Here is a 25,372-nt window from a genome sequence, read left to right on the forward strand (position 1 = left end):
CACGGAGGAAGGACACTAAACCCTGAGCTGTTCTTTTGTCTGCTCGGCCCTCCCCGGGTTTGCTGCTGGTCCTTCCCGGGTTGGCTACCGTCCCTTCCACCTCCGTGGAAGGGCGGTTCCCCCTGCCACTTTCCCCACTTCCGCGGGGGAGCGGCACACCGCCGGCCGGCTCTCTCGGGGGCTGCACAGGTGTTCCTTCAGACAGATGTTCCTGGTGCATGTTGTCTCTCTCCTCCTTTATAGTCCTCTTCCACCAATCCCAACTCTGCTACCCACACGCCGAGTACACTGCTCTCCTCCAGTCAGGAGCAGCTCCTGCAGCTTGTCAAGTTAGTGAGAGGCAGCTGTGTACAAGCTGTTTTTACTCCTCTCCCAGCGCTATATCGTGGGAGAGCAGATGCATAGAATAAGTCTTAATTCCAGTAACAGTCTAGTCCGAGTTGCTCCCCACACCCGTTCTCATCAGGGCAGTCAACATGAAACATCCTTGTCAGCAGTTATGTGGCCAAAGAATAATTAGAATGGGAACATACTCAGTGCCTAGATCTTAGGCAATAAAAGGAATCAGAACTCCTGAGAATGACAGACTGATTCTAGGACTTGAGCAGGAAATAAAAAAGATGGGCTTGGAGTATATTGTGCCACAAAAAAAAAGTGCTAAAAAAAATGACAGTAATGGGTGGTATGTTAGAGAGAGGAGCCATTGAAGAAGCCACTAGTCTCCAAAGCTATCTATGAGATGTGGCATAATCATGAATTTAAGTTAATTGTTTATCGGTGCTGGAAAAATTTGAGCAACAAAATAAAGTAGTATTGGATTACAACCCAAAGTAGATAATAAATATCCATGCGCCCCTAGTGATAGAAATAGATTATCAAATAAACAAATGGGAGAGAATAGGCAAATCTCCCAGGCAGAAGAACTCCAAATGTTTATGAAGATACCTCATCTTATTGTGCACAGGGACTTCCTTCCAAAGAATATATTGAAGGGGGCAGGGAGAAACTTGACAACTGTCAGTTCAACCAGCTGATGGAGGATATCATCAGTGAAAGGTCATACTGATAGCATGTCCCCTGGTAATGAAAATGGCACTTTATCTCTGTGAGGCACCCCACCCCCAAACCCATAACCCCAGTGAGTTCATGGAAAAGTATCACACAACCCAATGGATGAAAATTCTACAAAACACCTGCCCAGTACTCTTCCAAACTATAAACATCACAAAGAAGAAGGAAAGTCTGAGCAGCTGTCACAGCAAAGAGGAACATTAAGGAGATGTGACAACCAAAGATAATGTGGTATTCTGGATGGGATTCTGTACCAGAAAAAAGGGGCATTTGGTAGAAATTAGGGAAATCTGAATAAAATGTAGACTTTAAAAACTAAAGAAAAAATTATTAAAAGGTAAGTTTATCTTGGTGCAAGAAATTTTGCAATCCATGAAGATGTAGGATCTTTCGAAAGCTCACGTAAATGCAAAAACCTATTTATAGAACCTCAAAAGTTTTGAACACCAATAAAACCTTATTTTTACATTTATTTTCCACAAATTTTTTGCTAAAGATTTAATTTATTTATTTGAAAAGTGGAGTTACAGGGAGAGAGAGAAGGACAGACAGAGACATCAAACTTCTATCTGCTGTTCTACACCTCAAATAGTTGTAACGACCAGGGCTGGGCCAAGTTGAAGCCAGGAGCCTGGAACTCCATCCAGGTCTCCCACAGGGGTGGGCAGGGGCCTAGGTACTTGGGCCATCTACTTTCCCAGGTGGCTTTAGCAGGGGGCTGGTTCTGAAGTTGTGCAGCTGGGGTTTGAACTAGTGGCACTCATGAGATGTCAGTGTTGCAGGCAGTGGCTTAACCAACCATGCCACATGCTGGTCCTTCCATGAGATTTTTAAATAAAGTATACCACTCAAAATAGTCTTATTTATTATAGATGATACTATCATCTATAATTATAAATATTATAGATTAAGTATTAATTATTTATTAATCAATATAGTCTTCTCATTCAGCAATAATTTTTTTCCTGTGTAAGTTGAGAAAACATTGTTTATATTAAATTTTATATCAGATAATACATACTTATACTGTGTATCTAGAACAGTAGTCTACAAAGTGTGTTGGATGGACCAACAGAATTCTCATTTAGAACAGATTTGAGGTTGACTCTGCCATCATGACTCAGTCTAAATACCATATCTTGAGTTGTAAGGTGCCTCCTGAAACAAATACACAGATTAAACTATCCAGCGTCAAACAAAACTAAGCCTTACAAAATGAACTGACTTAGCAATATAAGAAATCACATACAGAAGAAAATGCTAATTAATACACACACAGATATGGCACAGTTAATGCTCTACTTCTAGCACAAGTCTCTGTTTTCCTTCATAATATGGCTGATAAAGATGACAAGTGTACAAAAATTGGCCAAAAATAAAGAAAAAAGTATCAAGGCATCTAATGTGAAATTAGGATTTTTCATCCACTATGCTTAAAAGCCTCAGCACACTGGCTCACTCCTTAAGCAAAACACTCATTTTAAAACATTACAAGAACAGGAAAAAACTTCATTTTAAATTTTTATTAGAAGTTCAAGTAGACTTGAAGAGAGTTATGCTCAAAAAGACTACTGTGTTCTTGACTCTAGTTTTAAACTTAGCAGCAATAGCCTTTTCCATTTTCTGCAGTCAGTTTCTTTTTGTCCCATCTAGTCAAAAAACACTATTAGAAAAGTCAGGTTGGGACATGGTTTTCTGTTGTTGCTTGTTTTGCTTCCTTTCAATTAACTAGGTTTGGTATGATTTATGTTCTTTATGTTTGGATATAAGCTGGTCAAACATATCATATCCCAGGGAAAAAAGGAAAGCCATATTTCCCAGTATAAATTATAAATGTACAGAAAAATGCATTTATTAATTTTAATTTTTTAATTTTTGCTTTAAAATCTGCTGTAAGATGAAATTCTGCATTTTAAAAATTAGTATTGCCCTAGAGCAATGCTCTGCTCTTGGTTAGCAAAAGGCTTTAAAAGTTTCAACAAGAGTAAATCAACAACAGGAGTCACTGTGCACTTGCTCCCCATGTAGGACCTCTGTCCTTAATGTGCTGTACTATGAGAATTAACAGTAAAACTAGTCTTCAAACAGTACTTTATACTTTGCATGTCTGTGTGGGTGCAAACTGTTGAAACCTTTACTTAGTATAGAGTTGATTTTCTGTATATAAAGGTAATTAAAAATGAATCTTAAGAATGGGATGGGAGAGGGAGTAGGAGGTGAGATGACTTGGGAGTGGGAGGGCAGGTTTGGGGGGAAGAACCGCTATAATCTAAAAGTTGTACTTATTAAATTTATGTTTATTAAATAAAAGCTTTCTATAAAAAATAGTTTCAACAAGAGAAAAAAAAATTCATTGGTGTTAGCATTCTAAGACAGTTGATAACAACGTAATAAAGAAATGTATACTAAAACTTGATTTTAAATATGAGAGGCAATATTACTACTTTATTTATTTGTTTATTTATTTATTTGACAGGTAGAGTTAGACAGTGAGAGAGACAGGTTTTCCTTCTGTTGGTTCACCCCCCAAATGGCCGCCACGGCCAGCGCTGCGCCAATACGAAGCCAGGAGCCTGGTGCTTCCTCCTGGTCTCCCGTGCGGGTGCAGGGGCCCAAGGACTCGGGCCATCCTCCACTGCCCTCCTGGACCACAGCAGAGAGCTGGTCTGGAAGAGGAGCAGCCGGGACTAGAACCCAGCGCCCATATGGGATGTTGGTGCCGCAGGCGGAGGATTAACCAAGTGAGCCACAGCACCGGCCACCATATTATTATTTTAAAAACTATGAGACTTATGTTTAAGGTTTCATGAAGAGAATTAATCTAGATCTGATATAGTAAAAGTTACCATTTACTTTTTTAGAATTTATTTTTATTTATTTGAGAGACAGAGAGCTCTCATTTGCTGGTTCACTCCCAAAATGCCCTCAATAACCTCCCACAGGGGCCAAAGCCAGGAGCCAGGAACTCAATCCAGGTCTCCCTCTTGGGTATCAGGAACCCAATCACTTCAGCCATGACCACTGCATCCCAGGGTCTGCATTGCTGAATGCAGAAAGGAACAGAAATGCAACAGAAGCTGTTGTCAGAAGCAGAGCCAATTGAACCCAGGCACTCTGATATGGAACATGATCACCTCAACTGCTAGACCAAACGCCTGCCCTACCATTTATTTCCATATAATAGGTGTATGCATACTGGAGTGCTTCTTTGGGAAATGTTTAAAGAGATGATTATTAAATAAGAAATAAGATGACAGGTACATATACAGGTGATAAATGCTCTTTACTTCCTATTGCTTAAAAAAAGCTAAATGCTTGGGAGTCTATTTAAATGCCTGTCATAACACTGTCCATTAAGGTAGCCACTAGCCATATGGAAGTATTTAAAATTAATTTTATGGGCTGGCATTTGGCCTAAAGGTTGACATCAGTTAGACCATCAGCATTTTACATTGGAGTGCCTGGCTCTGGCTCCTATTTCCATTTTCCTTCTAATATAAACCCCAGAAGGTCGCAGTGATGGCTCAAGTGATTTGGCTACTGCCACCCATTTGGCAAACCTGGATTGAGTTCCAAGCACTCAGCTTTTGCCTGGCATGACCTGTTCTCTATGGTGTATGCATATGTGTGTGGGTCTGTAACATTTTATATTAAAAAACACCAATCTAGAGGCCAGGAGTTGTGGTACAGCAGGTAAAGCCGCCACCTGTGATGCTGCCATCCTATATGAGAGCCAGTTGCTCCACCCATACAGCTCCTGCTAATAAATCTAGGAAAACAGCAGAAGATGGCTCAAGTGCTTGGGTATCTGCCACCCATGTGGAAGACACAGATGGAGTTCCAGGCTCCTGACTTCAGCCTGGCCCAGTTTTGGACGTTGCAGCCATCTGGGGAGTGACCCAGTGGATAGAAGATATCTCTATCTTTCCCTCTCTCTGTAACTCTTCCTTTCAAATAAACAATCTTAAAAAAAAAAAAAAAATTCTGGGGCCGGCCCTGTGGTGCAGTAGGCCAAGCCTCTGACAGCAGCATTGGTATCCCATATAGGTGCCGGTTCATATCCCAGCTGCTCCTCTTCCAATACGTCTCTCTGCTATGGCCTGGGAAAGCAGTAGAATATGGCCCAAGTGCTCGAGACCCTGTACCTGCGTGGGAAATCTGGAAGAAGCTCCTGACTCCTGGCTTCAGATTAGCCCAGCTCTGGCTATTGTGGCCATTTGGAGAGTGAACTTGCAGATTGAACACCTTTCTTTCTGTCTTTCCCTCCCTCTGTAATTCTACCTCTCAAATAAATAGCATCTTTTAAAAAATATTCTAACAGATGTGAGGTGATATCTCATAGTTTTAATTTGCATTTCCCTAATGATTAGTGATGCTGAGTACTTTTTCATGTACCTGTTGGCCATTTGTATATCTTCTTTAGAGAAATGTCTGCTCAGGAATTGGTCTGGTTTTTAATTGGGTTATATAATATCTTGTCATTGAATTGAGTTCCTTATAGATTTTGGACATTAACCCCTTACTTGATAATGGTTTTTTTTTCACATTCTGTGGATTGCTTCTCTACTTTGTTAACTGTTTCCTTGACTGTGCATGCAGAAGCTTTTCCATTTGTTTACTTTTGTTTTTGATGAGTATGAGGCATATTACAAGTCTTCCATAAACTATGTGGCCAGTGGCCACCATGCTGAACAGCATGTATCTGGAACATTTTTGTTCTCCTAAGTTAAAACCTAATTCTCAGCCCAATAGTAACAAGAGATAGGAGCTTCAAAGGTGCTTAATCATGAGACAGAGTCCTCATAAATGGGATTAGTGATTTACAAAAGAGGCCTGAGGGAGCCTGTTTGCTCTGTCTTTCTGTGTGAGGACACAGCAAAATGGCACCATCTACAAATGAGAGAGCAAACCCTCACCACGGAGTGAATTCGCCAGCATGACAACCTTGGACTTCCCAGTCCCCAGAAGCTACTCAGTCTAAGGTAATTTTTCATAGCAGTTCATCTACAACAAGAATTACTTTAGTTTTTCATTCAAATGTTGCTATGGGCATTCCTTTATATTTATAATTGTTTCCCTACTTGACTTTTCTTATTTAATCATTGTATTTATGCAACAATATTATTTCAACTGTGTGTCTTCTTCCCCACCCCCAACACCTGTTTAAAAGTCACTTTGGCAAGACAAATATAATGCAAAGTATACTAAAATGAAAACAGTTACAAATTGTGAATCTTACAAAGTACAGTTTCATAGAAATTTATCTATTTCTTTGATTAATATTTATTCCAGCTCTTGTTAAAACATTCAATGCTTTAAACACAAGTGCTTAGAAAAGAAACATTTACTTCTGCTTCCAAAGGTAGGCCAGTATAGTTATAGGTGATGTGCATATTGGCACCTTCAGTAAGAAATTTTCAGTTGAATTGTAATATCTCTTTTCTATGCTTACCAGTAAAGGAACAAAACCTCCACTTCTTGCTTCTTTCATAAAAGGTAAGAACACCCCATTTATGTGTATAAGTACAAAAAGCTATATTTAGACCTATTCTTTCCTTGCTGTAGTTATAGCAGATACTCAAAATTTTTAATATTCACATGAAATAAAATTTCAGGACATCAAACTTATTTTCTTGCCCTCTGTGATAATTGTTCCTTAATACTAATTTTAATCTTTAATGTAAACTGATAAGCCATGAAAATAGAAATAATATATATGTTACCAACTATTCACTACTTCAAAGAAAACAAATTGGAATTTGAACATGGTGCTTGTAAATATATGAGGGTACTTCAAAGAGTTCATGGAAAATGCATATTCCAAAAAATGCATATATTTCAAATTTTTGGTGCTACTTTTAATTCCAGTTTTCCACTAATTTGTTCAAGTACACACATGTATAGAAAGAACATGAAGGGCCTGCACTGTGGCACAGCGGGTTAAAGCCCTGGCCTTAAGCGCCAGTATCACATATGGGCACAGGTTCTAGTCCCAGCTGGTCCTCTTCTGATCCAGCTCTCTGCTATGGCCTGGGAAATCAGCAGAAGACGGCCCAAGTCCTTGGGCCTCTGCACCCACGTGGGAGATGCAGAAGAAGCTCCTGGCTCCTGGCTTGGGATCAGCGCAGCTCTGGCCATTGCGGCCATCTGGGGGAGTGAACCAGTGGAAGACCTCTCTCTTTGTCTCTACCTCTCTCTGGAACTCTATCTTTCAAATAAATAAAATAAATATTTTTTAAAAAAGAACATGAAGATTATTTTCCTTGTAAATGGTAAATGTAATTCTATTCATCAAACTTTCAAGGCAGATCTGAATATTTTGCTCTGTTTAAATTTATTGCAAACAGAAAATCTGAAGTTTTTTTCAAAGATTCTAGAAGTTTCATAATTGAACAATTCAGTGTGTACTGAGTTCCAAATATCTACATTTTAATTGTACATTTTTTTAGTTATAGATCTGATTGATTTTTATTTCTAAGTCATGAATCAAGGCAGTTTCCATTCTATAAAATAGAGCGAGAGTTCCCACTGGGAGGTAACAAAACAGTGAGTTTTGTGATGTGGGAATAAGGCAACAGAACAAAAGAAAAAACCTGATTGATCAACATCAGGTTACTTGAGGTTACATTTTCCTTTAAGTTTTATTTATTTATTTGAAAGTCAGAATGACAGAGAAAGAGGGAAAGACAGAGACTTTCTGCCTAATGGTTCACTCCTCAGTGCTCACAATAGCCAGGGCAGGACCACTCAGAAGCCAGGAGCCAAGAGCTCCATCCATGTCTCTCACATGGATGGCAGAAACCCAAGAACTTGAGCCATTATTTGCTGCCTCCCAGGCACAGTAGTAGGAAGCTGTATTGGAAGAGGCATGGTTGTATCCTGGGCACTACATATGTGATACAGGCATGCCAAGTGCCTTCCCCCAATTTATGTATATAAATATATATAATATATAAATAATATTAAAAATAATGAACATAGTTATATTATATATGTATATATACATTCAAATATGTGTATCTGAATGTGTAACTATTTATTTATTATTTCATAAATACAACTTCAGGAATATAATGATTCTTCCCACTGTACTTGCCCTCCCATACTTCTTCCTCTTCCCTCTTCTAGTCCCAATCTTATTTTTTTGAAAGATCCATTTTTCCATATGATTAACACATATGATTATATACATACAATTAACTCTATACTAAGTAAAGAGTTCAACAAATTTTATGGAAAAAAAAAAAAACTGTTCTTCAACTGTCAAGACAAGGGCTGTTCAAAGCCATAGCATTTCAAATCATTAATTTCACCTCTATAAATAACCTTTTAGGTGTTCTATTAGTTATCACAGATCAAGGAGAACATTTGGTATTTGTCCTTTTGGGACTGGGCTTATTTCAATAAGTATGATGTTGTCCAGTTTCATCCATTTTGCTGCAAATGACAGGAATTCATTTTTTTTTTTTTTTTGACCAACAGAGTTAGACAGTGAGAGAGACAGAGAGAAAGGTCTTCCTTCCATTGGTTCACCTCCCAAATGGCCGCTACGGCCAGCGCAATGAGCTGATCTGAGCCGGGAGCCAGGTGCTTCCTCCTGGTCTCCCATCCGGGTGCAGGGCCCAAACACTTGGGCCATCCTCCACTGCCTTCCCAGGCCACAGCAGAGAGCTGGACTGGAAGAGGAGCAACTAGGACAGAATCTGGCACCCCAACCAGGATTAAAACCAGGGTGCTGGCGCTGCAGGTAGAAGATTAGTCTAGTGAGCCACGGCGCCAGCCAGGAATTCATTTTTTTAACTGCTGTGTAGTATCCCAGAACTTCTTTATCCAATCTTCAGTTGATGGGCATTTGTGTTGATTACATATCTTAGCTATTGTGAATTGAACTGCAATAAACATGGGGGTACAAATAACTCTTTTATTTGTTGATTTCATTTCCCTTGGGTAAATTCTGAGGAGTGGGATGGCTGGGTCATATGGTAGGTCTATACTGAGATTTCTGATGAATTGCTATACTGACTTCCATAGTGGCTTTACCAGTTTACATTCCCATCAACAGTGGATTAGGGTACTCTTTTCCCCACATCCTAGCCAGCCACTTGTCATTTGTTGATTTGAAAGCCATTCTAACCAGGGTGAGGTGAAACCTTGTTGTGGTTTTGATGTGCATTTCACTAATGGCTAGTGATCCTGAGTATTTTTTCATGTGTTTGTTGGATATTTGGATTTCCTCTTTTGAAAAATGCCTGTTTAAGTCCTTTGTCCATTTTTTTTAACTGGGTTTTTTGTTTTGTTGTTGAGTTTTTCGATCTCTTTATATATTCTGGTTATAAATCCCTTATCAGTTGCATAGTTTGCAAATAATTTCTCCCATTCTGCCAGTTGCCTCTTCACTTTGCTGAGTGTTTCTTTTGCAGTTCAGAAGCTTCTCAATTTGCTGTAATCACATTTGTCAGTTTTGGTTTTGATTGCCTGTGCCTCTGGGGTCTTTTCTAATAACTCTTTGCCTATGCCAATGTCTTGCAGGGTTTCCCCAAGGTTCTCTAATAATTTGATGGTATCAGGTCATAGATTAAGTCTTTAATGCATTTTGAGTGGATTTTTGTGTAAGGTGTAAGGTAGGGGGTCTTGCTTCATACTTCTGCATGCAGACATCCAGTTTTCCCAGTACCATTTGTTGAAGAGACTGTCCTGACTATAGTGATTGATTTTAGCTCTTTAATCCAAGATAAGTTGGCTATAGATGCATGGATTGATTTCTGGCATTTCTATTTCTGTTCCATTGGTCTATCCATCTGTTTTTGTGCCAGTACTAGGCTGTTTTGATTATAACTGCCCTCTGGTATGTCTTGAAATCTGGTAATGGTGATATATCTGGCTTTGTTTTCATCATATAAGATTGCTTTAGCTATTAGGGGTCTCCTGTGTTTCCATATGAATTTCAGCATCATTTTTTCTATATCTGAGAAGAATGTCCTTTGTATTTTGATTGGTATTGCACTGAATCTATAAATTCCTTTTGGTAGAATGGACATTTTGATGATATTGATTCTTCCAATCTATGAACATGGAAGTTTTTCCATTTTTTGGTGTCATCTTCTATTTCTTTATTTAATGTTTTGTAATATACATCATAGAGATCTTTGACATTTTTGGCTAAATTCATTCCAAGGTATTTGATTTTTTTGTAACTATTGTGAATGGGATTGATCTTAGAAGTTCTTTCTCAGCTGTGGCATACAAAGGCTGTTGATCTTTCTGTGTTGATTTTACATCCTGCTACTTTACTAAACTCTTCCATGAGTTCCAATAGTCTCTTAGTAGATCCTTTTGGATCCTCTATATATGGAATCACGTCATCTGCAAACAAGGATGGTCTGACTTCCTCCTTCCCAATTTGTATCCCTTTTGATTTCTTTTGCTTGCCTAATGGCTCTGGCTAAAACTTCCAGGACTATATTGAATAGCCATGGTGACAGTGGGCATCCTTGTCTGGTTCTGGATCTCAGTGGAAATGCTTCTAACTTTCCCCATTCAATAGGATGCTGGTAGTGGGTTTGTCATAAATTGTCTTGATTTTTGTGGAGGAATGTTCTTTCTAAACCCAATTTGCTTAAAGTTTTGATCATCAAATGTTTTCTCTGTATCTATTGAGATAATCATATGGTTTTGTTCTTCAATTTGTTAATGTGATATATTACATTGATTTGCTCATGTTGAAACATCCCTGCATACCAGGGATAAATCCCAGTTGGTCTGGGTGAGTGATCTTTCTTATGTGTTACTGTATTTCAATTGGCTAGTATTTTGTTGAGGATTTTTGCATCTACGTTCATCAGGGAAATTGGTCTGTAGTTCTCTTTCTCTGTTGTTATCTTTTTCAGGTTTAGAAATTAAGGTGATGCTGGCTTCATAGATGAGTTTGGGAGGATGTTCTCTCTTTAAATTGTTCTGAATAGCTTTAGACCAATTGGAGTTAGTTCTTCTTTAAATGTTTAGTAGCATTCAGCAGTGAAGCCATCCAGTCCTGAGCTTTTCTTTGTTGGAATGGTCTTGACTACTGATTCAATTTCTGTCTTGGTCATTGGTCTGTTTAGGTTTTCTATGTCTTCATAGAAGACATTCTATGTCTTCATGGCTCAATTCAGGTAGGTTGTATGTGTCCAGGAATCTATCCATTTTCTTCTAGTTTTCCCAATTTATTGGCATACAGCTCTCTCTAGCAATTTCTGATGATTCTTTTTATTTCTGTTCTATCTGTCGTTATAGTTCCTTTTTCATCTCTAATTTTCTTGATTTGGGTCTTCTCCCTCTTTTTTTGGTAAGTTGATCAGTGGTGTGTCAATTTTATTTATTTTTTCTAAAAAAACATATTTTCATTTTGCTGATCTTTTGTATTTTTTGTTTCAATTTTGTTTGTTTCTTCTGTAATTTTAATTATTTCTTTCTCCTACTAGTTTTAAGTTTGGTTTGTTGTTATTTCTAGGCCCTTGAGATCCATTGATAGCTCATTTATTTGGTGCCTTTCCAATTTCTTGATGCAGGCACCAATTACTATAAACTTTCCTCTTAACACTGTTTTTGCTGTATCCCATAAATTTTGATATGTTGTATTTTTGTATTCATTCATTTCCAGAAATTTTCTGATTTCTATTTTTATTTATTCAATGACCCATTGTTCATTCAAGAGCATGTTGTTCAGTCTCCATGTGTTTGCCCATGATCTAGATATTCTTGAGTTGTTGATTTCCAGCTTCATTCCTTTGTCAGAGAAGATTTATGATATGATTTTGATTTTTTGGAATTTGCTGAGACTTGCTTTATGGCCTAGTATGTGGTAAGAAGAATATGTATTCTACATCTGTAGGATGAAATGTTCTATAGATAACGGTTAGGTCCATTTGGTCTAAAGTGTTGATTAACTCCGTTGTTTCCTTGCTAATTTTCTGTCTGGTGGATGTATCCACTGCTGAAAGTGCAGTAATGATGTCCCCCATTACTATTGTATTGAATCTCCCTTTAGATCATTAATATTTATTTTAAATAGCCAGGTGACCTATAATTAGATCTTCCTGTTAAATTATATAGTTATATAGTATCTTCCTTTGCCTCTTGTTTTTATGTGAAAGTCTATTTTGTCTGATATTAGGATGGCTACCCCTGCTCTTTTTTGATTTCTGTTAGCATGGAATATCTTTTTCTATCCTTTCACTTTCAGTCTGCAAGTATCTTTGTAGGTGAGATGTGTTTCTTGTAGGCAGCAAATAGATGGGTTTTGTTTTTTAATCCATTCAGGCAGTCTGTATCTTTTAACTAGAGAGTTGAGGCCATTTATATTCAAGGTAAGTATTGATAAGTTGGCCCTGCCATTTTTCCATAAATATTCCTATTGTTTACTTTGGATTTCATTGTACTTTTAATGGGAGATTTTCTGCCTTCACCTTTTTTTCATAGTGATGATCATGTTTCTGTGTGCAGCACATCCATCTTTTGTAAGGATGGATGAGTGTTGACAAATTCTTTCAGTTTTTGTCTGTTATGCAAGGTGTTTATTTCACCTTGATTCACAAATGAGAGCTTTGCAGAGTACAATATTCTGGGTTGACAGTGTTTTTTCTCTTAAGACTTGGAATATTTCTCACCATTCTCTCCTAGCCTGTAGGGTTTCTGATGGAAAGTCAGCTGTGAGTCTTATTGGAGATCCTCTGAAAGTAATATGGTATTTCTCTTGTGCACATTGTAGAACATTTTCTTTACATTTTACTGTGGAGAATTTGACTACAATGTGTCATGATGAAGATCGTTTCTGGTCATTTCTATTAGGAGTTCTATTTGCTTCCTGTACTTGGAGATCCCTTTCTCTCTCCAAATTAGGGAAGTTTTCTGTAATTATTTCACTAAAAAGGCCTTCTAGTCCATTCTCTCTTTCCATGCCTTCAAGAATTCCTAAGACCCATACGTTGGGTTGCTTGATAGTATTCCATAAATATGACACTGTTTATTAGTTTTCTAATTTCTTTTTTTCTTGGTCTGACTATAAAATTTCCAGAGATTTGTCTTCTAACTCAGATATTCTTTCTTCTGCCTCACTGAGTCTGTTCTTAAGGCTTTCCACATATTCTTTATTTGTTCTGTTTAATTCTTCATTTCCAATATTTCAGTTCGATTTCTCCTTAAAATCTCAATTTCTTGGGAAAAAATTTCATTCATGTCATGTATGAATTTCTTTAATTCAAGAATTTGCTTCTGATTACTCCTAAGTAATCCTACAATCAATTTTTTGAATTCTGTTTCTGGCATTTCATCAATTTTTTCATCTTCACATTTTAGTATTGAAGTGTTCTTTTGGGGCCATCATGTTATCTTCCTTATTCTTGTTTCTTGAATTGCTGTGTTTATTATTAGGAATTTGTGGTGATACTTGCTGGTTTTTGTTTTTTATTTTTCCTCTGTGATGGCTTTTATCTTTGGACTACACATCTGTGGCTTAATAGAGTGTCCTGTCTTTCAGTGAATACTCAGAGGTGTGTACTGGATGTGGTCACGGAGCTCTGTTCACTGCTCCAGGGTGAAGGGAGTTTTTCTAAAGTGATCACCCAACTTGGGTGCAGTAAATCTCTTTCTTTTTTTCCCCAGAGGATAGGCTTGTTCTGCTCTGTTCACATATTCTCACACTCACCTACTTTCCTCAAAGGAGACCAATGCCTGGGTGCTAGCCCCAGTGGGTACAATTTCATCTGCACTGTCACAAGAAACACACAAAAGATCTATGCAGGCTGGTGCCGCGGTTCAAAAGGCTAATCCTCCACCTAGCAGCACCGGCACACCAGGTTCTAGTCCTGGTCGGGGCGCCGGATTCTGTCCCGGTTGCTCCTCTTCCAGGCCAGCTCTCTGCTATGGCCCAGGAGTGCAGTGGAGGATGGCCCAAGTGCTTGGGCCCTGCACCCCATGGGAGATCAGGAGAAGCACCTGGCTCCTGCCATCAGATCAGCACGGAGCGCCGACTACAGCATGCCGGCCGCAGCGGCCATGGGAGGGTGAACCAATGGCAAAGGAAGACCTTTCTCTCTGTCTCTCTCTCTCACTGTCCACTCTGCCTGTCAAAAACAAAAACAAAACAAAACAAAACAAAACAAAGATCTATGCAGTCCTTGGTGTGAACATGAATTCTACAGCAATGTCCCTCACCAGGGAATCAGGGAGCCACGAGCAGGTGGAGAGATCAACAGTGACTGCTCAAAGTCCCAGCCACATCCTGTGCCCTCCCATGCAGGCACAGTGTTTTCACAGTACCATCACACAAGGCTCCCACAGTCTTGAGCCCCCAGATCCCTGTCAATTCTTCCAGCCAGACTCAGGCATCTCCTGTCAGCTGGCTGCTGGGCACATGGACACGAGCTGGTGTAGCTGTTACATTTGTACAATATGGCACCTGACATTTCTTGGCTAGAGGATGCTGGTGCTGGGTGGTCAGGGAAAAATAAATAGGCTCCTTTTTTTCCCCTCTAGGTTGGCAGGTACACTGACCCCACAGGACTCCAAGCTGGGCCCATGCCAGGTTCTTCCCACAGCTTTATTTCCAGTGGCTTGGGCTGCTGCAGTCTGGTCTCACCTTGCTCCAAAGCTGGTGCTTAGGCTCTTGGCTGTTGGGGTCCTGGGCTGGATGTAACCACACCCTCACATGGGTCCACAGTGTCTCCCCAATTTGCATGGAGTTTCCTGTTCTGTTTTCTCCCTAACCCTTTCCTGACTGCACTCTATTCACTTTTTTTTGTAACTATCCTCCCCTAGACTAGAGCAGTAAGCTCCCTCCCTGTGCCACCATCTTGAAAAACCAAGATTCATTTTTACAGAAACCCTGTCAATTTGTTATTCAACTATCATTCCCAAGTGTACAAAACAGAAACAACAGATGTAAAAAATAAAATAGTTAAAAATACATAAATATCCAGATTTCATCTTTTTTTGAGTTAAGTATGTTTGTAGTCTCCTGGCTTTGATCTCAGAGAAGACACAAAAATATAATGAAGTTGTGCAAGACTTTTGAAATACAGTTCAAGGTTAATCACTGCTTTGATGGCAGCCATGTAGAAGATTAGTGTTTCCTGATCCAATAAAGATAAAGCATCACACTATTATTGTGAAGTATCATAAAAAGTGCATGTGTCAAGAAGGCATTTCTTTGCCTACTCTAATTTAAGTCATAAGAGAAAGTTATAAAATAAGCATATATGTATTTAAAAAGTAATGGTTTAAGTTTGGCTTATAATATATATCACTATGATCCTAAAAGTTTTGATAGCACAGTGGAATTCTCTAGAGCTATCAATTCATTGTTCCAGAATTCAGCTTTCCAACAGATTTTCACTGTTCCAGAATTCAGCTTTCCAACAGACTTTCTGTCGCTCCCCCTCTTTGCGGAGGAACGACACTAAACCCTGCGCTGTTCTTTTGTCTGCTCGGCCCTCCCCGGGTTTGCTGCTGGTCCTTCCTGGGTTGGCTACCATCCCTTCCACCTCCGTGGAAGGGCGGTTCCCCCTGCCACTTTCCCCACTTCCGCGGGGGAGCGGCACACCGCCAGCCGGCTCTCTCGGGGGCTGCACAGGTGTTCCTCTTAGATATTCCTGGTGCATGTTGTCTCTCTCCTCCTTTATAGTCCTCTTCCACCAATCCCAACTCTGCTACCCACACGCCGAGTACACTGCTCTCCTCCAATCAGGAGCAGGATCAGCTCCTGCAGGTCATCACTCAAGTTGGCAAGAGGCAGCTGCGTAGAAGTTGTTACTCCCTTCTCAGCGCCATATTGTGGGAGAGCAGATGCATAGAATAAGTCTTAATTCCAGTAACAGTCTAGTCCGAGTTGCTCCCCACACTTTCCTTTTTATATAATAGTTATTTCTGTAACATAACTATTTATCATCATAGATCTACACTTCTGTAACACTACTCTTTTAGTTCCTGTAAGACCTTGTCATGGTCTTTAAAATAAAAAAAACTTACAGTCAAGGAGTCTTCTCCATCATCATGTCCTATATGTTGATGAGCTCGTCCTCTACCATCAGAGATACTGAGCAAGTCTCTGCCAAAAGGTTCAGAAAAGCTTCTCATCATCTGACGCATACTTTCTCGGTGTGCAAGGAAAGAGTCGCTGTTGAAAAATACATATTATCATGTAAGATTAAGTGTTAAAATTTAAAAAGTAGGCAGCTAAATCTGTTAGAGAAAAGTGTTTCAGAGATTAGAATAATTTCATTAAGAAAGATCTACTACTTGTAAAAACAATTTAGGAAAACTTGCTCTCTTTGTTATTCACCACAGTTCACTTATGTATAAAAACAAAATCAATCTTTACTTATCCTTACTGTTACAAACATGGTAAACACAAGGTCATGATAGCTTAAACACATGTCAGATAGGTTAAAGTAAGGAAAATGGCAAAAAAATTAAGTAATCTGACAAATACTGCTACTAGATAGATGCCATTCTGGGCAGTCAATAATATAAATTCTAGTGAGAGCTAATAAATAATATGTGCTTATTTTTTTTAAATCTTACTTCTGAAATGTAAATACTGAGAACTATAGCTACATTATGATAAAACATTGCTGTGTTTTGATTATAATTTGGTTCCCAAATTCATGCAGGAGTTTAAATCCCTAAGTTATAAATTAATGCTATCCCTAGGGTAGATATTTAATCCAGTTATGGTGTTTGGGGGGAGGGCTTTGGGAAGCAAAAGATTAGATTAGGTCACTAGTGCAGAGAGCCAATCTTGGCTCCTGGTGGCTTTGATGGAGGCAGAGACCACGGATTGACAGACAGACATGATTACTCCGTCTCTGGCTATGTGGTGCCTGGTGCCACCTTGAGACTCCCTGGCAAGACCATCATCACCAAAGGCTGAACGAGTGGGGTCACCTGATCTTCGAGTGAATCTCTAAACCATGAGCCAAAATAAACTTCTTTATAAGTCTTACTTGCTTCCAGTATTTCATTATAGGACAAAAAGCTGATTAACACAAACATATTTAATAGACAAAATTAAGGATAACCTCTATGAGGCTAACCTTTGCTTCTAAGAACTCTAAACACTAGAAATCACTAAACAGCAAAAATATCTGCTAAGTCTTAAGATAGTGTTTCTCAAACATTTTTGAGGTTACCAAGTAACTAGTAGGCTGGGTACTAATGGAGATCTTGTTCTCCATTCCCCCTTTAGGTATGATTTGTGGACATGCATCCCTTGTGATTTCAGTTCAAGGAGACCCTCACTAACCTTTGAGGAATATTACCTCTCCTGCATTTGTAGTAACTGAATTAATTAGAACCCAAGCCTCTCTTCTTGAACTTGTTTTCATAGTTGCAAAAATCAGGGTATCACATGTCCCTATTGTCAAGATTAAATCAGGTAACCTGAAAACATACAGTATATGATCCATACAATGTACTGAGTAAATGTTAATTGCTACTACTTTCTCTTCCTAACTCACTTGTGGATACCACATCCCATTATTCTATAATTAAGTCCCTCTCATGAAAAAAATATATTTTATTCAGAAAACATATACAACAACAAGCAGTTAGGCCCTATTCTTTGAGAGTACCTCAAAAAAGTTCGTGGAAAAATGGAATGACAAGCTCAGCTCACCTTTATGCAAAAAATTTTGATATACATGCAGTTTTATCATATCCACATTTTCCATGAACTTTCTGAAGAACCCTTGTATGAATGGATTCCTAAAATTGTTGTACCAAAAAACATCTTTTTATTAAAGATTTACTTATTTATTTGAAAGGCAAAGTTACAAAGAGAGAAAAGGAAAGACAGAGAGATACAGATCTTCCATCTACTGGTTCATCCCTCAAATGGCTGCAACAACCTGGACATCGTGGCTGGAGCCAAGAGCTCCCACATGGATGTAGGGGCCCAAGGACTTGGGCCATCTACCACTGCTTTCCCAGCTGTATCAGCAGGGAGCTGAATTGGAAGTGGAGCACCCAGGACTAGAACAAGTACCCATATAAGATGCCAGGGCCAAAGCCATGGCCCAACCTGTCATGCCACAGCACTGGACCCACCAGTAAACATCTTTAATTCCCCTTTCTACCACCTTTTTGAAGTATCCTCATACATGCTCTATAAATATCAATGCTCATAATTGGATGTTAACCCTTCACGGAGAATCTCATTCAAGAAACTGAAACTTTTAATGCTTTATATAACAATGATTCCCAATTTTGTTACAGTTGAAAAGCCATTGAATCACTAGTCAATTCCTTATTCCACATTCTAGAAGTGTAAGACACATTATTGGAGTTCCCTTTACCAATGTAATCTTAGACTTCCCTGCTGTTCTATTGAGCCCCCAATAGTCTGACCTCCTTTCAGACTTCCCCCTTAGTTGGACCCTGGTTAGGTCACCTTCTCCCCTTGAATACAATTTTAACCCTATGATATCACCATTACAAAGCTCAAAAATTGTCATCTGCCAGAAATCCCAGGAAGACAGTTTTTCTTTTGAATTATGTAGTACTTGTATATATACACCTACTTCAAGAGAGCTCAGATGTATTCATGTATTACCTTGTAGGTATATAGATAAAAAAAGAACGTATAATAGCTGTAAGTGCAACTGTTTTAAGATTACCAACTGTTCAACTGGATTTGTATTCATGTTTGTAGAGAAGCTTCTTGTTTTAATTCAGCTTTGCTTAGATAATGATTTACTGCTGCTGAAATTTATGCATTTTAACTGTACAGTTTGATGCTTTGAAAAATGTAGTGTCATACCCACCACTACAATGAAAACATTAGACATTTCCTTGGCTCCCAAATTTTTCCTGCCTTTTTGCAGACAATTGCTTTCCCTAATCCTAATTACCAATAAATAGGCTTTCTGTCACTACAGTTTTGTCCTTTCCAGAACTTCATATAATAGAATCATACAATACATAGCCTTTTATTTCTAGTCTCTTTCACTGAGCATTATTTTTCTAGTTCATCCATGTTGCTCCATTTATCAGTAGTTTACTCAGTTTTATTACTAAGCCAATTACATGCATATGGTTACATTACAACATAATCATAAACTTTCTAGTTTTGGCTATTACGAATAAAGCTGCTATGAAGATTCATGTGATAGTCGGCACATAGTTTCTTTTGAATAAACATGTAAATATGGTAGTAGGAGTCCAACTTCTGGGTTGTGTAATAAGAGTTTACAAACTCTACAAAAACTGTGAACTAAGAGCTCCAGCTACACTACAATCTTGCTAAAACTTGGTACCATGAGTCTAATTTTAGCCATTCCAGTGGTGGTATAATAATATCTCATTGTGGTTTTATTTTGTATCATTTGTCATTGATATATCTTCTTTGATAAAGTGTTCAAACATTTTCCCCCATTTTAAAACAAATCAAGTTGTTGTCCTGTTTTTATTGAGTTATAAGAGTCCCTTAAATATTCTGGACACAAGCCTTTTATTAGATATAGATCTTATAGTTTTCTCCCCCAGTGTGGGAACTGCCTCTTTATTTTCTTAACACCTACTTATTCAGCCACACAGCCGAAAATCTTTGTTAGGTCTTCAGTTTTCACCACAGACTATGGCCTTGCATAAGATAGACCTTTAAAAACTTTGTGGAGAAATAGAGTAAATAAGTTTATGTTTCTATAAAGAGATTTTGAAATCATGCAGTTTTTTCACAATGGAAATTTTCCATGAACTTCTTGAAGACCACTTTTATATATAATTTCAAACATTTCTGTACCAAAAATAACTCACACTAAATTCCATTTTCCATTAACTTTCAAAAAACCCTGTTTTATGACTTAATTTTTTATCTTTGCCTTTCTTTTCAAAGATAACCTTAATTCTAACATTTTACATCTTTATAAAGCGCTCTAGATTATTTTTAGAAGATGAAGAATAAATAGAAATTTTAAAATGAAAAGAACTAGGGGCCAGCATGGTTGCACAGTAGGTTAATCCTCCACCTGCAGTGCCAGCATCCTATATGGGCACCAGGTTCTAGTCCCAGTTGCTCCTCTTCCAGTCCAGCTCTCTGCTGTGGCCCAGGAGGGCAGTGGAGGATGGCCCACGTGTTTGGGCCCCTGCACCCGCATGGGAGACCAGGAGGAAGCACCTGGCTTCTGGCTTTGGATTGGCGCAGCACTGGCCGTAGCGGCTATTTGGGAAGTGAACCAGCGGATGAAGGACCCTTCTCTCTGTCTCTCTCTCTCTGTCTGTAACTCTACCTCTCAAATAAACAAAATATATTAAAAAAAAAAAGAAAAAGAAAAAAAGAAAAAAACTGGAAATTAGAAGTCAACAATTTCAGTGGAGTATAGTTAAAAAAAATTATATTCATTATTCAAATGTATATCCTGGATTTCCTGTCTACAACTAAAAGGTTTCTTTTTTTTTTTTAATTTTATATCATCTAATATGGGAGATTTGTTTGTGACTTGTTGCAAAATGTCTGATATCATTGAACTTAATTTCAGTTAGAAATAGTACAATCTTGATTTTTAAATCTTTGGTAAATTAATGAGCTAATTTTTTTAAAAGCTTTATTCCTCCTGTTTTCTTATCAAACTCTGAAAAGGCATTTCTTGGGGCAGATAGTTAGGCTGCCACTTGAGATACCTGTATCCTATGGTGGAGTGCCTGGGTTTCAGACCTGGCTTTGCTGTCTATTCCACCTTCCTGGTCAAGTGCACCCTGGCAGGCAGCAGGCGATGACTCAAATACTCAGATCCCTGCAACTCACATAAGAAACTCAAATTGAATTCCAGGTTTCCGACTTTGGCCTGGCCCAGACATACTGTTGTGGGCATTTGTGGAGTTGAACTAGTGGATGGTGGACCTCTGACTGTCTCTCTCTGCGTTTCAAATGAATTAAAAATTAATCGATTAAAAAGCTTATTTTTCTCTATAATTTTGTGCAGCATGTTAAGAAGAAATTCCTTGGATCATTTTCCTAGCTTACTAACTCACTTTTTGGTTGTAAGCATTTCCTTTTTTGTCTCTTTTAAAAAAAAGATTTATTTTATTTGAAAGGCAGAGTTACAGAGAAAGGGAGATATAGGGAGGTATCTTCCATCCACTGGTTAGCTCTCCAAATGGCAGAAATTCCATCCAGGTCTCCTACATGGGTGCAGAGGCCAAATATTTGAGCCATCCTCTGCTGCTTTCCCAGGCACATTAGCAGGGAGCCGGATCAAATGGAGCAGCTGGTGCCCATGTAGGATGTGGGCATTACAGACAGCAGTTTAACCTACTGCACCACAACACCAACCCCAGTTGTGAACATTTTCTAAAAATTGTAATTATTTTTAAATTTATTTGAAAGGCAGAGAGACAGAAAGAGATCCTCTACTCCCCACATGGCTGCAATAGCCCAGGCTAGAGCAGGCCAAAGTCAGGAGCCCAGTCAGTCTCCCACATGGGGGGCAAGAATCCAAGCATTACAGCCATCACTTGCTGCCTCCTAGGGGGTATATTAGCAGGAAGCTGGAATTGAAAGTAAGGCCAGAACTCAAACCCAGGTTCTCTGATATGGGATGCAAGCATTCCAAGTGGCATCTTAACCACTGTGTCAAATATCTACCCCCATTCTCAATTCTTAACTCAATTTTATTAGTTTATTTTAAAATTTATGATCAATTTTTTTTTTTTTTTTTTTTTTGGACAGGCAGAGTGGACAGTGAGAGAGAGAGACAGAGAGAAAGGTTTTCCTCTGCCGTTGGTTCACCCTCCAATGGCCGCCGCGGCCGGTGCACCGCGCTGATCCGATGGCAGGAGCCAGGTGCTTCTCCTGGTCTCCCATGGGGTACAGGGCCCAAGCACTTGGGTCATCCTCCTCTGCACTTCCTGGCCACAGCAGAGAGCTGGCCTGGAAGAGGGGCAACCGGGACAGAATCCAGTGCCCCGACCAGGACTAGAACCCGGTGTGCCGGCACCGCAGGGCGGAGGATTAGCCTAGTGAGCCGTGGCGCCAGCGATCAATTTTTAATTTCTGGCATATTTTAAAATGGCTTCAGCATTATTTGAAACTTCTGAAGATATTTCACATTTATTCATATATTAAACATTTTTTATGTTCTTTCCTTAATATGCAAGTTGCCATCTGGTATCATTCCCCTTTACCAAACTACATTTAACATATATGTTCTATAGGTATGCTTTTAATAAATTCTTTTATCTGAAACTATTTTTACTCTTTACTCTTAAAAGATATTTTCACAAGATAAATATAGTTTGACAGGGTTTCTTTCTTTCTCCACACTGAATGTATTATCTCACCTTTTACTGACCTTTTACTACTATTTCTGGTGAAAAGTCAAATGCAATGGCAACTGTTTTCTCCTATATCCAATCAATGCATTGTTTCCTCTGTTTTCAGGAATTTTCTCTGTAGTACTTCTTGTAGAAGTTTGACTAAAATGGACTGATGCATGATTTTCTTCCTATTTTTCCTGCTTGAATTCACTTACAAATTTATTTTTATTTATTTATTTATTTATTTATTTTTGGACAGGCAGAGTTAGACAATGAGAGTGAGAGAAAGGTCTTCCTTTTCCATTGGTTCACTCCCCAAATGGCCACTACGGCCCGTACTGCGTCGATCCGAAGCCAGGAGCCAGGTGCTTCCTCCTGGTCTCCCACGTGGGTGCAGGGCCCAAGCACTTGGGCCATCCTCCACTGCACTCCCTGGCCACAGCAGAGAGCTGGACTGGAAGAGGGGCAACCGGGACAGAATCCGGCGCCCCGACCAGGACTAGAACCCGGTGCGCCAGCGCCGCATGTGGAGGATTAGCCAAGTGAGCCGCGGCGCCGGCCTCACTTAGAACTTCTTTATTCTGTAATCCAGTAATTTCTATTATTATTTCAACCAATTTTTATGGCTCACTCTCTCTTCTTCTCCAGTTACACTCAATGTTAGACATTTTGATCCCTTCAAATAAATGCAGTTCTTTTTTTCTGGTTTTCAAACTGATTGACTTTCAATCATCTATCTTCGAGTTTACTGACTCTTCAAGCTTCTCATTGCTTAAAGCCCATGTAGTGAGTTTCTTAATTAAAATATTGATCTTTCAGTTCTAGAATTATATAATTATACATATATATTTCTTTAATCGGATTTCCTATTTTTTCATCCAGTACAAGTATATTTTCCTTTATATTACTGAGCAAAAATACAGGCTATAACTGTTTAAAATGATGATTCATTAATCTCATATATTTTTCATTTTTAGATAAGTCTCTTATCTGTAGAGTGGATTACATTTTCCTGTTAATTTAGGTTGTAGCTGTATGATACTGTGATTGTTATGCTGAGGCCCAGGATTTTGTTATGTTCTTTAGGAGTATTGGATTATTATTTTTTTAAATATGAAACGCTTGATGAATTTGCATGTCATCCTTGTGCAGGGACCATGCTATTCTTTTCTGTATCATTCTAATTTTAGTATTTGTGCTGCTGAAGTGAGCACTGGATTTTTTTTAAAGATTTATTTTATTTATTTGAAAGACAGAGATACAGAGAGAAGTAGAGACGGAGAGAGACAGGTCTTCCATCTGCTGGTTTATTCTGCAAATGGCCACAAGGGTTGAAACTGAGCCGATCTGAAGCCAGGAGCTTCTTCCAGGACTCCCACACAGGTGCAGGATGACTTGGGTTATCCTCTGCTGCTTTCCCAGGCACATTAACAGGAAGATGGATTGGAAGTGGAGCAGCTGGAATTCTAACTGGAACCCACATGGGATGTCAGCACTGCAGGCTGGGGTTTTAACCTGCTGTGCCACAGCGCCAGCCCCAGAAGTACCGGATTTAAAAAAAAAAAAATTGAGCGGGGCCGAGGAGAGAGACAGAGCACATACATGCATACTCCCATCTACTTGTTCACTCCCCCAAATGCCTGCAATGGCCAGGGCTGAAGCTGGGAACAATCCAGGTCTCCTATTTGGGTGGCAGCTACCCCATTAATTGAACTATCATCACTTCCTCCCAGGGTCTGCATCATCAGGAAGCTGGAGTGAGGAGCTGCAGCTATGAATCAAAACTGGGTACTCCAAGGGGATGCAGGTGTTTTAACAACTAGACTACATGCTTGCCCCTGATTTTTTTAAGCATTCAATTAATCTAGATGGCATTAAAATTCTAATTCTGTCTTGAGTGACAGTTTGAATCTGTTTAGTTCCGTTATCCTTAGGTGAGCTGCTTTGATTCTGATATCATTTATCTGTGGTTAAACCTCAGATGGAAATTTGTATAGAATTTATTTTTATGTTTTGGTGCTTACCCTCTCTGGTCCTGTTTTTTGTTTTTGTTTTTTTTTTTTTTGTTTGTTTGTTTGTTTTGTTTTTGTTTTTTTGACAGGCAGAGTGGACAGTGAGAGAGAGAGACAGAGAGAAAGGTCTTCCTTTGCCGTTGGTTCACTCTCCAATGGCTGCCGTGGCCGGCGCACCGTGCTGATCCGATGGTAGGAGCCAGGTGCTTCTCCTGGTCTCCCATGGGGTGCAGGACCCAAGGACTTGGGCCATCCTCCACTGCACTTCCTGGCCACAGCAGAGAGCTGGCCTGGAAGAGGGGCAACCGGGACAGAATCTGGCGCCCCGACCAGGACTAGAACCCGGTGTGCCGGCGCCACAAGGCGGAGGATTAGCCTAGTGAGCCGCGACGCCGGTGGTTCTGTTTTTGAGACTTCCTTACCTTCCAGTGGCTGGTTGTAATGAACTCTATGCTTGGTTCTTAGGTAAGAAAGACTTGCATCTTGTAGTGGAGTCTCAGCCATGCTACACAGAAAAGAGAAGTCTTGCCCTTAAGCTATAATTGTCTTTTTTTTCTTTTTTTAAAGATTCATTTATTTGAAAGGCAGAGTGACAAAAAGGAAGGGTAGGAGGGAGAGCGAGCAAGTGAGCGAGCAAGAGATTTTTCTTCCTCTGGTTCACTCCCCAAATGGCTACAAAAGACAACTCTGGGCCAGGCCCAATCCAGGAGCCAGGAAGTCCATCCTGACCATGCGGGTTGTGTAGCAGAGGTCCAAGTACTTGGGACATCTTCCACCGAACATTAGCAGGAAGCTGAATGGGAAATGGAGCAGCCAGGATTTGAGCCAGCACTCTGAAATGGAATGTAGGCTCCCAAAGTAGTGGTAGCAAAAAATGCCTGCCCCTGCCATTTTTTTTCCTTTTTAAACTGTAGAGTTTTCTCAGGTGTTATGTCTGCTTTAGGCAATTCTCCAGTACCTTCTCCAGGGAGTTGTTTTTGTATTTTTTTCCTGAAAAAACT

The 25,372-nt window shown here is 39.3% G+C and overlaps 1 protein-coding gene and 1 non-coding gene across 11 annotated transcripts in view; both read right to left on the reverse strand.

Annotated features, from left to right (window-relative positions):
• The window catches only part of MLF1 (myeloid leukemia factor 1), a 55,082-nt gene that overhangs the window by 16,179 nt on the left and 13,531 nt on the right, over positions 1–25,372 (reverse strand). For 9 of the 10 annotated variants that reach the window (XR_007924586.2, XR_011388083.1, XR_011388085.1 and 6 more), the window contains exon 2: positions 16,075–16,222. Coding sequence is in view for 5 of the 10 variants with exons in the window: in XM_008266393.4 (XP_008264615.1) it covers positions 16,075–16,222 (148 nt within the window). In the remaining 5 variants the exon portion in view is untranslated. Of the gene's footprint in view, positions 1–16,074; positions 16,223–25,372 lie in introns of those variants that run through there. The other variant, XM_051859082.2, reaches the window with a different exon arrangement.
• On the reverse strand, positions 23,467–23,573 carry LOC127483044 (U6 spliceosomal RNA). The gene has a single exon (XR_007909018.1). It is a non-coding gene; the product is annotated as a U6 spliceosomal RNA (small nuclear RNA).

Source organism: Oryctolagus cuniculus, chromosome 4, assembly GCF_964237555.1.
Source record: "Oryctolagus cuniculus chromosome 4, mOryCun1.1, whole genome shotgun sequence".
In the NCBI taxonomy this organism is placed as follows: domain Eukaryota; kingdom Metazoa; phylum Chordata; class Mammalia; order Lagomorpha; family Leporidae; genus Oryctolagus; species Oryctolagus cuniculus.